Source organism: Euleptes europaea, chromosome 6, assembly GCF_029931775.1.
Source record: "Euleptes europaea isolate rEulEur1 chromosome 6, rEulEur1.hap1, whole genome shotgun sequence".
Classification (NCBI taxonomy): domain Eukaryota; kingdom Metazoa; phylum Chordata; class Lepidosauria; order Squamata; family Sphaerodactylidae; genus Euleptes; species Euleptes europaea.
Window position 1 is genome coordinate 68501572 of NC_079317.1, and position 18807 is coordinate 68520378.

The 18807-nt window shown below is 43.0% G+C and overlaps 1 protein-coding gene across 1 annotated transcript in view; it reads right to left on the reverse strand.

Annotated features, from left to right (window-relative positions):
* The window catches only part of PDHX (pyruvate dehydrogenase complex component X), a 52850-nt gene extending 38734 nt beyond the window's left edge, over positions 1–14116 (reverse strand). The window contains exons 1-4 of the mRNA XM_056851017.1: positions 14026–14116; positions 7076–7176; positions 2208–2407; positions 301–399 (exon numbers count right to left, since the gene is read on the reverse strand). Coding sequence (XP_056706995.1) covers positions 301–399; positions 2208–2407; positions 7076–7176; positions 14026–14086 — 461 coding nt within the window. The 5' untranslated portion in view covers positions 14087–14116. The remainder of the gene's footprint in view (positions 1–300; positions 400–2207; positions 2408–7075; positions 7177–14025) is intronic.
* Positions 14117–18807: the final 4691 nt, after the last annotated feature.

Genomic DNA, 18807 nt, shown 5'->3' on the forward strand with positions numbered 1-18807 from the left:
AAGGGTATTTTGGTTTTGTCTAGCTGTCTCTTAAATAAACTTTAATATATTTTATAAAGCTGATGGGTGGAACAATGTTTGCTTGTGAGTACACTCCCCCGGAGACAAACAAGAGGCTGGAGAGACAGGCCTTTGAAAAAGGGAGAGCTCTCGCCCTCATCCATCAAGCGAAGTGCGCCTTGCCTGCCTGAAGTTTGGAGCAGCTGTGGCTTCAGCACTCAGAGCCAGGGCAAGAGACCACAGGTTCATACACCTTCCTGAGAAACTTTGATGAGAAAGAGAAGTGAACAGAGGACATACTCCTTAGTGAAGATTCCTCGAGGGCCTGTGGCAGTGCTGTGACTTGCATCGAGTCCATGTTTCTCCAGAATATTGCGGGCAGCAGGGCTTAAGCGGAACCTAAGAAACAAAAGTAATGAATTAAAAAGACACATAGAAAAGATGTGCACGCTCAGTAAGGGAGTTTATGTCTTACATACTATAGGTAAGTCAGTAGGGCAGGGTCTCTGGTTGTGATTCTGTGCATATGCATACATTCTAGTTACAATTAAGAAAAAGCTAGAGGTGCCTCTATTGCTCTAGATCTCCTATTTCTCAATGTGGTAAAGTGGATCACAGGACACATTAAAGACCCAAGTCAGCATCCAGAGTGTCCAGTCCAATCAAGAACTGCAGCAAGCATACTTGAAGCAGCAAGCATACTGTCACTCTCTTTTGAACGGGACTATATCTTGCAAACACAGCTTAAACCTTTCTGCTGATGATATGAACACGCATCTGCGTGGAACAGCCCTTTGTTTAGCAGCAAAATGCTTGCCTACAGAAGATCTCAGATGTGATTTCCCCATGCCTCGAGTTAAAAAGATCTCAAGCAGCAAGCCTGTAAAACTCCTGCCTTGGAATCTGGAGGGCTGCTGACACTCTAGACGAACAAGATGGACCAACGGGCTAACTCAATATCAAGCAGTTCCATTATGTTCAAATCCCAAACAACACATGATGCCTGAGAAATGAGTTCCATTCGAAATCCAAGTCTTAAATGAAACTGCTGCATCTTTTGCCACGTTCTTTGCTGCACCAGTCCTAGCAATTCAATTTGTCACGTGGGCAGGTTAATTCAGACTTCGTAAGATCCAAAGCCTGCCTGCCTTTTTAACAAGTAGTACATCAGCATCAAGAGGTACAGCAATATTCAGTTAATTGTGACAGAGCAGGTTTAGAAGGAAATGACAGCAAATTCCCCACAAGTGTTAACGTAAGAGGTATAACAAAAGAACTATTAAGGTAGCTGAAGCCTGCCAGGCTTTTCCCCATTCTCCACTGAATGCTTCCCTCTTGCAAGGATTTCTTGTAGATGCCTTTTGTGCCAGAACAAGACTGTCATACACTCAGATTTTGCATCACCTCTGAATTGCAATTGTTGCATCTAAACAGCCTAAGACAGAGAATGAAAAAAATAATCAGCAAGGCTGGCTTCATTTTGCATCAATGGTTCTATAGTTGCAATCTCTGTGTTCTAACATTCTTTGGAATCTCACTGTTCACCCTAATTATTTAAGATGCTTTTTACAGATCTTCCTTAATTGCACTTGGACAATTGAAATGCTGACAATATTTTTTAAAAAAAAACTATTGCGGACCAACCAGCTATGTGTCTGATTATGTACTCAACACATTTTTCCAGCAAGTCACAGATATGTATTCATAAAAAAAAAAAATCTTTTAACTTCTCAGGTTGTTGGCAGTGTATGTAGATCCAATAACATGACACACAAATAATAAAAAATGCTTTAAAGTGAGTGGTAAACTAACCAAGCATTCTGTTTTCATATGGCAGAAATCGCTGGAACATCTACTTTAAATCCAAATGGAAGGTAAGCTGTAACCAGATCTACTGGTGGGGGGGGGGGGCGGGCAGTGAGAGAGAAGCCAAAATTATTACTAGTTGGGGACCTCAATGAAAATATTTTAAATTATGGAAATAACTGCATAGTTTTCACAATTCTCAGCAGTTGTGGAGACACAATTACTTGCTTGTGGCCACGCAAATTGGGTTCATGACTAAATTGACACCAGAACCCAGGGCCCCCTTTCTCCAACATTTGGCTCACAATGCCAGCTACTCCAGTGAAAAAAACCCAAATATGAATTATTATGTCTTACATGGGACTGAAAACATTGGTTCATAATTAATACTGAAAACTCACCGTAGTTTTCCAGGTTGGTGTTCTGTTTTTTTAGGCACAGGTGATACAACGGCAGGTGAAGGGGCTGCTGCTGCTTGTGGAGACAAGGAAGGTGCATCAGCTATGTCACTGGGTATTTCAACTTGCTTCCAGTCTTGTCCCTCTTCTACCAGCAGGCCAATGAGTGTGCCTAGACGTACATTTTTGCTTCCTTCTTCCTTCTAAATCACGGGGGCGGGGGGGGGGGGAGAGAGAGAGGCTGGCTATCATATTCATTTATATATACATATAATGCTGCCTAGGTCAAAAGAGGTAAGAACTTCAGACATGATTTTAACCATTTCATCTGTTGATAATACCGTATATACTCAGGTATAAGCCGACCCGAATATAAGCCGACCCCCCAAATTTGAGGCCAGAAAAGGGAATTTCTTATTGACCCACGTATAAGCCGAGGGTCAATAAGAAATTCCCTTTACCGGCAATGCTGCGCTCTAAAATGGCAGCCGCCATTTTAGAGCACAGGGCCCCTGCCCCAGGTCGCCCTCCCGCCGGCCTCCCAGGCCCTCCCGCCCCACCCCACCCCACCCCAACCCCAGTGCCATCCAAAGGGGGGAGGGGGAAGAGCCCCTGAACCCCCTACTTACCGGGAGACGCGGCGAATCGGCGGCGTGGCCTTCCTGGGCCGGCAGGAGGCCTTTCCAGGCCCCTGCCGGCCGGAAGAAGGCGCTTGGGCGCGTGGGTGGCGGCGGCGCAGCCGGCAGGGGCCTCCTGCCGGCCCAGGAAGGTCCCTGCCGGCAGAAGAAAGGCGCCCAGGCGCCTGGGCGGCGGCGGAGCAGCCGGCAGAGACCTCCTGCCGGCCCCTCCAGGACCCTGCCGGCAGGAGAAAGGCTCCCTGCCGCCTGGGCGGCGGCAGAGCGGCCGGCAGGGACCTTCTGCCGGCCCAGGAAGGCCCCTGCCGGCAGGAGAAAGGCTCCCGGGCGAGGCTGCGAGCGGTAAGTTCCTCCCTCCCTCCTCCTCCCTCCTCCCCCCTTCCCTCTCCTACCGTATTGACCCGTGTATAAGCCGAGTTCGGCTTTTCAGCCCTTTTTTTGGGCTGAAAAACTCGGCTTATACACGAGTATATACGGTACTCAGTTTTACTCCTGAAGTTAAAGCTGAAGGCAGTTGCTGAGGATATTCTTTAACAACTATTCCAAAATCTATACCCATAGCCCCCAAAACTAGGCTGTTTGTACACCTCAAGTTAACCATCTATATTATTTAAGCCAACAGAAGCTGTGACACAAATGACCCTGGAAAGAAAGTTATTTTAAACAACCTAAGACAAGCTGAACTGACTTAAACATACTAAGTGATCAGATTCAGATCCATGTTTATTGATACAGCAAAAGGCAGTAAAACACATGGATCTTTTATACAAAAGGTAAAAAAATTATATCTGTTCAACCAAAAACCTTCTTAATTAAAATTTCCAAATAATTTATGATAGACTAAAATTGACCAATTTATGATTTAATCTAATTTCAATTTCCCAATATTAGACGTCAAACTTTATATGCAATTGCACAAAATTTGGCTACCTGTTTTGCCATCTGGGCATTCCCTTCCCAGAGAAGACTCTTAATTCTCCCTTCATCTGAGCTGACTGTGATTTGGCTGAGCAGGGGAATGATTAACTTCCTCGTAGAAGAAGCACCTGAGCAAAACATGCTCTATAATTCCCCCGACTTACAGGGACATACCCATTCTGTTATTGGTAGCTTCTTAAATCTGCCTTGTAAAATAGCTGAAGGTAAGGCGGAGCCTCTCGCTAGTGTAAAAGCATACTAAGTGATCTTAGGATGTTCTTACTGATAATTGTCTTCAATAGGTCTTTGGCAAGAGAGTCAGAAGTCAAAGAATGTAGCAACTGACCACTTTAAGATCCAAAAGCCAAGAACACTTTGGGGGAGTTCAGATAGAGGAATGGAGATACAATAAAAGTATCTGAAGAAGTGAACTGTGACTCATAAAAGCTCATAACCTACCAGAAATGTTGTTAGTCTTGAAGGTGCTACTGGACCCTTTATTTTTTCTGCTCCTACACTTTTTTGTTCGTTTACTACTCAGGCTGGTATCTTAGAACTCATTTGCAAAAAAGAAAAAAAAAGCATAAATGTAAAGAATCAGCTGACAGCAAGTTCAACATCAGGATCAGTGATGTGACATGAATACACATAAGGGACTGCAAATCGTGACACAGCCTTAATGGAATTTTAATTTGCAACATTAGCTTTCTTCATAATAGACTTTTAAAGGCAGCCTTAGTGTAAAATATGCTGACAAAGTGCTTCTGCACATTGGTTTGCTTGGTTAGCTGTTATCTACTCAGCTTCCTTCTCCTGCAACATAAAGAGGTGGCTATAACAAAGAATGATAAAGCCACAAGTTACTGTTCTTATGCTCTGACCTGGACATCGTCAGGCTAGCCGGACAGATCTCAGAAGCTAAGCAGGGTTGGCCCTGGTTAGTATTTGGATCGGAGACCTCCAAGGAATACCAGGGTCATACTGCGGAGGCAGGCAATGGCAAACCACCTCTGAACTTCTGTTGCCCAGAAAACCCCACTAGGGGTTGCCATAAATTAAAAAAAACAACTGTCCTTATTCTGAATACATTTTTACAGCTCATCTACCGTATATACTCGCGTATAAGCCGAGTTTTTCAGCCCCAAAAATGGGCTGAAAAAGCCGGCCTCGGCTTATACGCAGGTCAATACGGGGGGAGGGAGGGAGGAGGAAGGAGGGAGGAGGGAGGGGGGAAACTTACCGCTGTCGCCGCCGCCGCCGGGCCCGTGCCGCTTCCTGCCGCCGGGAGTGGCCTGGGGCAGCCTCCTGCAGCCGCAGGATGGCTGCCCCGGTCCTTCCCGGCCCCCGCCGCCATTTTTCCCGGGCGGGAGGGGCCTTGGGCAGCCTTCTGCAGCCGCAGGATGGCTGCCCCGGCCCTTCCCGCCCCCCCCCCGCCATTTTTCCCGGGCGGGAGGGGCCTTGGGCAGCCTCCTGCAGCCGCAGGATGGCTGCCCCGGCCCTTCCCGCCCCCCCCCCGCCATTTTTCCCGGGCGGGAGGGGCCTTGGGCAGCCTCCTGCAGCCGCAGGATGGCTGCCCCGGCCCTTCCCCCCCCCCGCCATCTTTCCCGGGCGGGAGGGGCCTTGGGCAGCCTCCTGCAGCCGCAGGAAGGCTGCTCCGGGTCCCCCTGGGCCTCGCCACCGCTTCCTCCCGCCGGGAGCGGCCTGGGGCCTCGCCGCTGGAGAGCCCTGTCAGGTAAGCCTGCGGGGGGGGGGGGTTATAAGCCGACCCTCGGCTTATACGCGGGTGCCTAATTTTTCCCCATTTTTGGGGAGAAATTAGGCACCTCGGCTTATACGCGGGTCGGCTTATACATGGGTATATACGGTAATCTGAACCAGATTATAACAACCTATGATACAAAAAGGTCAATTTTTCCCTAACAGCAATAATGTGGTGGGAAAATGCAAATACTACAAGATATACACCTTCTAATAAGATATTTTGTAACAGAAAGAATTACATAACAACTATAAGAAAGCAAATATGAGCCAGGCCAGCATGTCAATTACATCCTGATGCCACTGGTCTTACTGGCACCCCAGAATAAAAATAAAATATTCTAATAGAATGACTTGCTACCTTGAACCCAGCAGATACGTTGCTCCCATAACAATGTCACCCTGCAGGCCTTACAGGTCAGTGAAGAGTTGAACCCATGTCTCCCGTGTCATTGGCTACTCTAACCTGCACATCATCATGTGGACAGAATGAAGAGGTGCAGAAGAGAGCAATGAGGATGATCAGGGGCCTGATTATCCCTACAAGGAAAGGCTGAGGGTCTTGGGGATGTTCAGCCTGGAAAAGAGGAGGTTGAAGGGGGGACACAATTGCTCTCTTTAAGAATTTAAAAGGCTATCAATTAGAGAAGGGGCAGGGAACTGCTCCTGTTGGCAGCAGAGGACAGGACTCGCAATAATGGGTATAAATTATGGGTGGAAAGCTACCAGCTGGAAAGGTACCAGCTGGACATTAGGAATTTTTTTTTTTAACATTAAGAGTAGTTCGGCAGTGGAATTGGCTGTCTCGGGAGGTGGTGAGCTCCCTCTCACTGGCAGTCTTCAAGCAGCGGTTGGACGAACACTTGCCAGGGATGGTTTAAGGCTGACCTTGCATTGAGCAGGGGGTTGGACTAGATGGCCTGTACGACCCCATTCAACTCTATGATTCTATGATAATCATACTCACTCCTCCCTGTAGCTCAGCTGTTCAGTGACTGACAACAATCTGTTGAAATTATTGGGGAAAGATAAGCTGCACTAGGGAAAACAATAATTGTGAAACCAGGCATATTCTCATCCTCATCAACAATCACCTTTCTGAATGATTCAGTTAAAGTTCTCCACACTCGCTAGCGTATGTACCAGACTGCTTATTGCGGCCCTACAGATGCACATACTAGGATACATATCACTGGTTTAATTACTGAAGCCACTTGTAAGTCCATTTCCATGGTGTGTTATTTCCCAGTATTATCAAATGGCTGCTTTTTGTTCTAAGACACTGTTAATTTATTATATACTTAGTCAAAATGTGGTACATTTGGAGATCATATAAAAGGAAATTCTTTTGTCAATACATTCTAAGAGGGAAAATTCAGTCCTGATAGTTAAAAATAAATTAACCGCAGCAGGGTTTATGTATTTCATAAAACAAATTTGCATGTGCATATATGTATATATTTTTGAAAAATAATGCAAAAAGAGATACAGCAGAAACTCTATTGTTTGGTGAGCTATCTGGCAGAAAGTCATAACACATGTAAAGAATGTTGTTTTTACCATTATTTTAGCCAAGATGCCGTCATCGCTTGACTCCATGGTAACAATGGCTTTGTCTGTTTCAATTTCACACAACGCATCTCCAACAGTCACAGTTTCTCCTATAAAATGAATATATATTTATATAAAAGTAATATTGAACTATGTATTATACATATTCTCAGACTGGACCAGTAAGACCACAGAGATGCCTGAGAACAGCAAAGGACCAGAGAATGGCAGAAAAGGATACAAGAAATGCCCAGAGATGGCCCAGTCTGACGTGCCCTGACTCAGTCATAAGCAAGATTCATGTGATAAACTGTTTGGAGCTTCTAAAAAGAGCTTTCCGATAACTAGGACTTTAATTTTAAAATCTGTTACTAGGTGAGCAGCCCTCCCCCACCCACTCCCTCACAAACAAGAACCAATTTGAGGAATGTTTGTAAGCTCACTTCTTTTGTTTTTAGTATCTCTTCAATTGAAACAAGGAATTCTTTTGGAAATGAAAACCTGCATAAGGTAGAAAACAATTTCTATACACAGCACATCCTCTCTAAAGTGGATTCATTGTTACAAGCATTTTTTGTCCCATTTTAAGATCAAATTCGCATCTGCTGCCTCGCGATAACAGACCTATGAACCCAACCGCTTTTGTCAAGCGAAGACTGGCTGGATGTCTGCCATTAAAACAGGATTACAGTGGAAAGATTCCTGAATGGTTCTGGGGCCAAGGCAATCCAATACCTTTTCTTTAGAGAGCGCTAAAGTGACAAAGGCTCGCCTATATAGCAGGCTTGTATGCAATGCAGTTTTTTGTTAAAATATGAAAAAGGCTAGCCTAAAGGAAGGAAACAAAGTGACTTATCTAAGCCCCAAATTGGATTTGTTTTTGCTTTCTTTATGGAACGCTTGAACACTGAGCAATAACATGGCAATATACAATAACCCTGTCACTGGAATGACACACACAGCTTTGTCTTCGCTTCCTGTATTATGCTTATGCAACCACAAATAGACAAAACTGAGAGACAGTGTGATGTATGTAACTTCGTTGCCTTTAGCAACAAGGAAAACAGCTGCCGCATGCAAACTCCTTTCAAATCAATATTTGGTCTCTGCAAACATTGCGCTTGAGGAGAATGAATAAAAGGCTACTTACCTGTCCAATAAGCACCTGTAAGAAAAATCCTGGGTTACTTTATTAAAGCCCAAGGAACTGGATAGATAAGATATATTTTTATTTCAGAGACTTTGCCTGAATTCTAAGATATTTGGTCTCTTGGATCATAATAGAAGCCCTTTAATGCAGCATGTAAAAGCTCAGTAGAACAGATATCATGGCTCCATGGTACCCTTTCTTTTTGAAATACAAATAAAGTGGATCAGCTCTCTTTAATTTAGAGGTATTCTCAGCCCTTAAGTCAACTATTTAAAGCAACTTCATAACAGCTAGTTCAAAAGTATATATTAAATAACATATATTTAAGATTTGTAAAAGGTGGCTCCATTTATTTTTCACTTATTGGATTTGTAAGCCACTTTTTTTTTACAAGGTCCCCTTAAGCGCTTTACAACATTTGAAAAATGAATCTGACCCAACTTAAACAGAAAAAGGAAAAACAAACATACCTTTCAGTTTTAAAAAACCCACTTGGGAAGATAATCACCATTTATCAACCAGGGCTGGCCCAATAATTTTGGGTGCCTCGGCTACTGCACCCAAGCAGCTCCCCTACTATGCAACAGGGAGGTAGCAAGATGATATCTGCCCTCCTCACCTCTGCCAGGCTGTGTGCCGCCTGCCCTTCTCATCTACCAACAGTGGGCTGGTGCCAGCTTTTCTCACCCCACATGGCCATCACCCACCTCCTCACCCCTCCACACATAGTGAACAGCTACTTTCCTGGACAGACCCTGATACCACAGTCAGGCTAGTGGATGCCCCCCCCCCGCCCAGTGGATGAGCTGCCCTGGTTCCAATGAGATACAACTAGGTAATGCAAAAATCTAAACGCCAAGTATTCGTGGCTGGCTTTTGGGCAAAAATAATGACTTACACTTTTTCACACTTACTAGTCAGGAAATTCTTAGTTGAAAAAAATGTTAAATTTGATTAAGTGTCAAAGGAAAGAACGATTAAGAATAGCATACAGAAATCCAGGTTGGTGGTCAACAGTGTTTCCCAGAAAAGCTCTCTGTTAATGGTGCTTTGAAAACAGCTGTAACGTTTTAGAAAGCAGCAGCCAGTCAGTCTTTCAGCATTGTTGCATTTTTGTAAATTACATGGGTGAGGACAAGACAATATCAGCAGTTTTGCCAGCACCAGAGCATGCGGTTCTTCAGGAAAAAAAATGTTGCCTGTGGCTTTTCATTGTACACATTTATGGAGTAAGAATTTGACAACAGACTACCGGTAGATTAAAATAACAGGTCTACAACTAGGAAAGAGCAATCTGTTCTCTTTTTCAGGGATAGGAACTATAATGTACAAAGTATGCCAAAATGATTCTAGTCAGATCAGTGAAACAAACAGCTTCAAACAACTGGAATCTTCCATTCTGTGTTGTGTGAAAGACCTCACTAGCAATACCATCTTCCCCTAGCAATCATATTGATTGGAAATATACTTGTAAAAATTAAAGACAATTCAGCAGGTACTTCCCTTATCCCTTAGGGGTCTCAAAACTGCGGCTCTAGAGCCGCATGCGGCTCTTTGGCCCACTGAGTGCAGCTCTCCGAACTTAGTTCAGAGCCCCTGCTCTTGCGCCCGCTCGCGCCGGCAGCCAGGCTGCGGAGCTGGCGCGCCTGAGAGAGAGAGAGAGAGCGGGCGCGCTGTCTCCCCCCCCCCGCCGTGGAGAATGGCCGGGTCCCCCTTTCCCTTGCCCTCAATGGTTGGGAGGCTAAAGCCTCCCCTCTAGCCGCGAATTTGCTGGGTGGGCGGCTCGGAGGTTCCTGGGCCCCCCCACCTATCAACTGTTGGGCAGGGCGGGCTTCCTTTGGTAGACCTGGCCTCTGGCTGAGTCCCATTGGGAGGCTATGTCTACCCACTGGCTTTCTTGGCGGTAGACCTGGACTCCGAGGAGGGGGGGAAAGTCCCCCTTCAGAGGCCAGGTCTACCAGTTGGCTTCTATGGGCCTCCGGAGACAAGGTCTACTGTCAAGAAAGCCAATGGGTAGACCTGGCCTCCCAATGGGACTCAGCCGGAGGCCGGGTCCACCAATAGGCTTTTATGGTGGTAGACCACGCCTCCAGACGAGGACTCCGGACGGGGAGGGGGAAATGGCAGGGACTTACAATTTAATTTTTATCAATAAATAAGATCACTATTAAGTATAATGCCCTGACCTGGATGGCCCAGGCTAGCCTGATCTCGTCAGATCTCAGAAGCTAAGCAGGGTCGGCCCTGGTTAGTATTTGGATGGGAGACCACCAAGGAATACCAGGGTTGCTGTGCAGAGGAAGGCACTGGCAAACCACCTCTGTTAGTCTCTTGCCATGAAAACCCCCAAAAGGGGTCGCCATAAGTCGGCTGCGACTTGACGGCACTTTACACACACACACACATTAAGTATGATATCAAGTTTTATTCAGTGTACCTATAGTTTAATTATTAACTTAATAAACTTTAATTAAAGTTTTAAGTCTTAAACAGTGTACCTACCTATATAGTTTAAATAATTTGGCTCTCAAAAGAAATCTCAATCGTTGTACTGTTGATATTTGGCTCTTTTGACTAATGAGTTTGCCGACCCCTGCCTTATGCTGTTTAAATTTAAGAAAAAAATCCAAAGGCGCTGAAAACTGTTGACACAAATTGTAGTGCACCCCAAAAAACTATACATAATATGCGGTAGACACAGCTGTCCATTCACCTGCTCCAACCAAATTTAACTCTCTTCCATGTAGGCCAATGACGGTGCAATCCTAAACAGTTTTACACCCTTCTAAGCCCACTGCACTATTGGTTAGTTCCACATCAGAGTGGCAATTACAATATCCCTTTGTCTAAAAAATGCTGTCTTTTTGTTTTTAAAAAATAATGTCATGAACATTCTGCCACAGGTATAGAGTTCAGACCACTGGACTATATTTCTTTTCCTTTTTCAATTAAGCTTTCCTTAAAAAAAATAGTTGAACAGTACTGACTTAATAAAAAGAGCACTTCTGTATGGGTGACAAGAATCCATAAGAGCAGTGGATGACGAATATCCCACGATTTCTTTTTATGAAAGTTAGTCATTATGGAATTTTTAAAGAAAAATTATGCCTTTCCTAATTTAGAGAGTACATCAGGAACCTGATACATTTTTAAAAGAACTCATCAGCACGAAAGATAGGTATTATTAAATTATTAACTAATAGTGACAGTCTGGAATTTTTGATAGACTACTGTTTAAATATGTCCAAAGTATTAATTCCCAGAAACTCTCAAAAGCTATATTGGAGATACAGGACCACGGCTGCAAGAGTGGAAATTGCCACAAAGTGGAAGTCAGAAAACTGTCCAGACACAGAAGACTGAAAAGATAAGTTAGCAGAGTATGCAGTGTTGGCCAAGCTGACAAATTATGTGAATAAAATACCCAGTGAAGAGTTAAAAAAATGGAAATGATATTATGCATATGTCTCGTAAAATGTATATTAATAAAGGTAAAGGTAGTATCCTGTGCAAGCACCGGGTCATTACTGACCCCATGGGGTGACGTCACATCCCAACGTTTACTAGGCAGACTTATGTTTTTGGGGGGGGGGGTTTGCCATTGCCTTCCCCAGTCGTCTACACTTTATCCCCAACAAGCAGGGTACTCATTTTACCGACCTCGGAAGAATGGAAGGCTGAGTCAACCTTGGGTCGGCTACCTGAAACCAACTTCCATCGGGATCAAACTCAGGTCGTGAGCAGAGCTTTTGACTGCAGTACTGCAGCTTACCACTCTGCACCACAGGGCTCACTAAAATATGTATAAACAGAAATGAAAATGCTTAGTGATAATGCTATATTGGGAAAGTACAGAATGGAAATTAGTGATGATAAATAAGCTTGTAAGTGATTATAAATGAGTTAGTATGATTCAGTAACAGATAATTTTATTACCGTATGTTAGTGTAAAGTACATATACCACGAGAGGGAATGATGGAATAAAAAGCAGTATATTCAGTGTCATACAGTTAGACTAGCATAATACAGGAAAGATTACAAGAGGGAAACAAAATTTTGTATGTTCATCCAGTTAAAGCTTATTTTTGTATACTTCAGGTATTATGTTTGTATTATGTTGTTTATGTTTTGTTGTTATGTATTGTATGTTTGTATTTTTATGGATATAAATTGAAAAGTTTTGTTGTTATGTATTGTATGTTTGTATTTTTATGGATATAAATTAAAAAAAAAACTATGTTGGACTCTATTCTTCATCCCTGCTCTTAGAGAGCACCCCTTTCAGCCACTGAGATCTGGTCTACACATTCAGCAGCATGAAGTGTTGAAGCAGGGGAAAAATCCTGTGGTGACAGAAGCACTTCAGCGCACGGAATGACATTTCAGTGCTTCCATACATAGAAAACCTGATACCGAAAACCAGCACAGCAGGGAGCAGGTTAGAATGCAACCTTTTGCACTGACTGGCTTGTTTTCTGTCTGCAAGGAGACTTTCTAACACAGGAAGATTTAAAAAACTGGCTCCCCTCACTTCCATACTGAAGAAATACAATCCACTTTAGTGTTTCAAGATGCTTTCCCTGATTCTGTTCTACTGCATGCACAGACCAAGTATCAGTCAGCCCTGCAAACAGCTTTTGTAGAACAACTATATTCATTAAAAGTCCAAAGCAGAGCCTTAGGCCTAGGGTTGCCATCCTCCAAGTACTAGCTGGAGATCTCTTGCTATTACAACTGATCTCCAGCTGATAGAGATCAGTCCACCTGGAGAAAATGGCTGCTTTGGCAATTGGACTCTATGGCATTGAAGTCCCACCCCTCCCTAAACCCTGCCCTCCTCAGGCGCCGCCCCAAAAACCTCCCGCTAGTGGCGAAGAGGGACCTAGCAACCCTACTTAGGCCTGAAGAAGCTTGGAAAGGCCAAGAGTGCAGCCATAATACTTCTGGCCTCTGAGAGCTCTCCACAGCTAGAGACCTGCACCTGGAGCCAGTGAATCTAGATCTTACTCCAAAAAGAAGTCTGCCTGTCAGAAGTGAAAGTACGCTTAAACTAGGCTTGCAAATGATATTTGTTTGTTGTGCCATTAGATCTTAGAAAGCACGGCTTTAGCCGCTATAAGAAAGGGCAAGTAAGACAGAAGCAAGGCCTGGGATTTCTTAAGCCTCTTCAACTTCTAGCTCCCCCTGCTAACAAACATAACACCAAGAAACTCATGAAACGAGAGTTGCCAGTCTTCAGGTGGTAGCTAGAGATCTCCCGGTATTACAACTGGTCTTCAGGTTACAGAGATCAGTTCCCCTGGAGAAAATGGCTACTTTGGAAGATGGACTCTATGGCTATCCTGCTGAGGTCCCTCCCCTCCCTAAACCCCACCCTCCCCAGGCTCCGTCCCAAAATCTCCAGTAATTTCACAACCCAGAGTTGGCAACCCTACACGAGACCCTGAAATACAGCGCCTGGTTGGAAATAAAATGGGGAATCAATATGTTTAAAAGCCATACCAACCAATATACATATGTTTCTTCTGAAATACAAATGGGCAACCTGATTTTAACAGCAGTTTTTTTCGGCAATTTCAATTGCTCTAGTTTAAAATCAATCTGCTCTGCTAACAATCACAGAGAACTAACAGGTTGCTAGCAATTTTCCTGTTAAATCTAAGCATATACAAATCCTAATAACATGGTCATGTAGTGATTATGGTCATCCTTTTTGATGGGATGGACAATGATGGAACAGACTGAATTGAAAGTGAAAAACATGAAATTCTCAGCATTCCCAAGTGGAAATAAGCAACTCAGATTCACCTTCTTGTTTCAGCCATTTCACTATGTTTCCTTCTTCCATGGTGGGTGACAGTGCAGGCATGAGGATTTTAACAGCAGGGGTACCTGGAGATAAAAAGAAATCTTGAAAACAGTATTGTGTCATCATCTTAGTGTGACATTGTAATGAACAGATAAAACATAAGCATGGCTTTGAAGACAAAAGTCCCCCTACATTCAATTAAAAACTTACTTTCTACATGTAAGCATGCATGGGATATAGGCCTCCTTAGGCCACGATCCTGTGTACACTAGCACAAGAGTAATGTCCACTGAACTAGGGTTGTCAACTCCGGGTTGGGAAATTCCTGGAGATTAGGGAGGTAGAACCTAGGGAAGGCAGGGTTGGGGGGGGGAAAGGGATATCAGTAGAGTAGAATGCCATAAAGTCTACCCTTCAAAGCTGCCCTTTTCTCCAGGGGAACTGATCTTTGCAGTGTGGAAACCAGTTATAACTCTGGGAGGTCTCCAGGCCCCATCGGGAAGTTGACATCTCTACAATGAACTTAGTGAAATTTCCTTCTCAGGACCTATGCGGATTAAATGGCAGAGGTGTCATATTTGTATAGCCACAATGACAGCTTAAATTGTGCCTGTGGTATAGCTGATTCACCTCTAGTCTAACCTGAAATTTGTGCTGCCACAAAATTGCCACATGGTATTCAGTAAGGGCACAATAAAATGAATTGAAATGTTAAGTTATTCACTCATGTTTAATTTATACCACTTTGGTCCAATTACTTAGGCCACAATATATATTTTTCCTTACAACTCCTCTGACATCCATTTAAACAGATTAACCAAAGCACTCTGTTGATTTTATAAAAGACTGTCAGCAGCCACACAATGGGATTATACATGCCAAGGCTATTCCATGTAACAATCCTCTACAAAGTTTCCTTTCCCAATGTTCCCTATTAACATAACTATATCCATTGTGATAACATGAACTATAACACCAAACTGTAAGACTAATACCAAAACTTAACATCACAGATGACAAATTATTACCAATAATATTATTGAGAATGTCATTTTGAAAGCATTGTTTAAGGCAAATCTGGAATCAGCTTTAAGAGGTTTTATTTATTTAAGAACATAAGAAAAGCCATGCTGGATCAGACCAAGGTCCATCAAAGATGTCCACTCCCCTCTTAAAGCCTTCCAAGTTGGCAGCCATCACCATATCCTGGGGCAGGGAGTTCCACAATTTAACTATGCGTTGTGTGAAGAAATACTTTCTTTTATCAGTTTTGAATCTCTCATTTACTTCATTTATATCGGGCATTTCTCCATAAAGGTAACCCAAAGCAGCTTATATGGTTTTCCTCTCCTCCATTTTATCCTCACAACAACCCTGTAAGTAGGTTAGGTTGAAAAAGTGCAACTGGCCCAAGAATTCCCAGCAAGCTTCCATGGCAAAATCAGGATCTGAATCTGGATCTCCGAAACCCTACTTCGACATTCTACTACTACAGCACACTGGCTCTCACCTTCCGATCTGACCTTCCCATTTAATCCAGCTTGTCAATAATATTAGTAAGTAATCATAAAAACCTAATAAGCATTAAGGGTTTATTTCAGGTGTTACTTTTATATTGTAGTAGATTCGTAGTGAGAATATTTCTTAAACTATACCCATTTGTCAAGGAAAATGAAGCTGAGTATCATGCCTGTGAAGCAATTTCTCAGAGTTACAACATGAGAAGATAAATACTAAAATGGATCATTACACATTAGGCAAGAAAGGAAGAAATGTTCCAAAATACATTTCACAATATGTTCTGATTAAAAAAAATACTAGTGAAATCAGGCTGTTCCTTGTGGGTGATCACGTCTCTATTATCTCCAAGTGCCCTTGACAGTTTCGCCAGCATACCAAATCACAAAACTTCTACCTAATGCAACATATGTGCATGTATGCAAGAAACTTGGTTTTTATGTGCTGTAGGACACATTGATGAGAGAAGGTGACATGGTATAGCCTGATCTTGTCAGATCTTAGAAGCTAAGCAGGGTCAGTACTTGGATAAGAGACCACTAAGCGAGGCTCTGCAGAGGAAAGCAATGGCAAACCACCTCTGCTTCTCACTTGCCTTGAAAGCCCCTTGCCGGGGTCACCATCACTGGGTTGCAACTTGACAGCATATGAATATACACACAGGGCACTTTGAAGAACTCCAAGGTATTTTTCTTTTATCTTGTAAGGTAATAGTTGATGGCCTATGCTATTTTGCACTTGTGAGGTCAATAAATTTTTTAATCTGTTGCTTTTACTGTTTATGGGTCTATTGGTACTGTTGGAACCAGTTTTAGCACTTGTCAGAAAATTAGTCCCAGCACATAAAGTAGTTAGTGAGGAGGGTACCCTACAGCCTGAATAACAAGTCACTTAATTATATATATATGTATGTATGTATACATAATAAAAACATGTAAGTTACACAACTATCACAAGCGCCTACTCTATCTTCAATGATGTCTAACTTTTGGAAAGTGAAAACAACCACAAGAGCAAAACATTAGCTCACAGTAGATTGATTTAAACCACCAAGAAGAATTCAAGGAAGCAATTCTAAACCAGTTTACGCTGAAGTATTATTCAGTGAGGCTTACTCCTAGGAAAGTGCTCTCATGAGTGATTTAAAAATCAGATTTCGGCTTATATATTTTCTGAACAAGAATGCATACTAACTAGTAGTAATTACAATTAAAATAAAGCCACAATTCAGTAACCACATAGCATGATCCAAAATCTTTAGCTTTGTAGCCACCATTCCTTCTACACCACAAAATTACGGACAAGGAAGGTAGTTGTGATTTTGTGCCTCTGTAAACATGCAAGAACACTGACAATGGCCAAAAGCCTAGAACATTCCAGAAGTTGGTAGTTACTGATCAGGACAGCTTTCCTCTAGACACTGAAAAAAAATAACAGCACTTCCCAGCCAAAGTTAAGCATGTGTAAGCTACACAGAAAAATATGAGACCCTAAAGTACAAATCTTTGGTTCTGTTAAAGTCAATGCAACTTAAAATTGCTTAACGTTCTCATGCTGTTTGACAGTTATAATTATTCCACCTTTATCATATTACCACATGATGTAATATTTATAAATGTCTCAAAAGTCAGATTCTCTTGTGTAATATTTATAAGTGTCTCAAAAGTCAGATTCTCCACCACCACCCTTCTTTCTCTTACATAGACAAACAGGCTTTCAGTCAACATTAAGCTTTAGCTCAATTCTGGCACAAGAATACTGACAGCTAGAGGAGAGGGAGTGGGCAAAATATATTTTCCCTTTGCCATCCCTGATGCTGGCACAGGAACATTATTTGTCACAGCGTGTGTGTGTGTGGAGGGGGTATGTGTGAAGAGAACACATTCCATTTGCCATCCCTGATACTAACAACGAAAAACAACATCTTCCAGAAGCAAAAAGGAGGCTTTAACAACCAGCTACAATAGTCATTCCAGCTGCACTGGCCATTCCGACTATAACCACTCAACATCACAAACTGCTTCCAGCACAGGAAAGTGGTAGCTCTCAAATTTCTACTCATTTCATAAAACCATTAACCAACCATTAATTGTTCAGTTGTTTTGTTTAATTGTTGTCGTTAACTGGTTTTAGAATATGTTTTAAAAGCTCGTTTTCGTGGTTATAAAATGGTTATAAACAAATTGAATCAATGACTGTGGTTTTGTTAGGCACCTTAAGCAAACTAGTGGAAAGGCAGGATATAGAACCAATAAAGTTCACATTTTAAAGGTTCTGTTTTAGTTTCACGCCATCAAGTCAAAGTGGACTTATGGTGACTCCTGGTGGGGTTAATAAAGCTGGTTTTCCATTGCCTGCCTCCACACCACAAACCTAGTATTCCTTGGTGGTCTCCCTTCCAAATACTGGCCAGGGCCAACCCTGCTAAGCTTCCAAGATATGATGAGACTGAGCTAGCCTGAGCCAGGTCAGGGTGTTTCATGGTATATACATGTAAAATTAAAAATGTGCAGTTGATCTCCTATTTTACGTAGACACCAACTACATGATTTCGGCTTAGGCACAGTCTCTCTCTCTGCCGTCAAGTCACATCTTACTTATAGCAACCCCTAGTGGGGTTTTCAAGGCAAGAGAATGTCAGCGAGGGCACCCAGTGGGACCCGGGATGAGCAAGCTCCGTGTCCTCCCCCCTCCCCCGGTCTCGTGGGAAAGTTCCCTTCAGTTTGGGAGGAGGGGACGAAGGCAGGCGACAGTAACAATTCCACTTCAAAGCCTTCCTATAGTAAATCAACTATCTGTTCTCAAGGTGTCAATTCTGCCAGAACCCTGGCACCTCCAGAAGCTTGAAAGAAACCTGATGTTTTGCATTTCAAAGATTGCGTGCAATCAATTCTACTGTGTGCTCTCTATATAGTTAGCCTGTATCCTTCCCATCGGCATTCTAACCTTAAGTTTGTATAGACTACTGAACACATTCACTTTCTTAATAAAACTTTAAACTCTCTGCAACGTCTGGAGTTTATAAACTTCACGTTTATATTGCTGGAATGCAACGAGGTACTGAAGCCTGACAGTAGGTTAGAATCTCCTTAGCATTCTTTTTTATTTTTGTATTAGCAGATAGTTAGTACTAGTATGTCTGCACAATCCGCACACTCGCTCAAAACGGGGGAAGACCTCTGTCAGAGTGACGGACGGGGGGCAACCTCCCTTATTGATTTTGACCTGGAAACAGCGACCCCAGAGCAGCGCCCGGCTGGGCC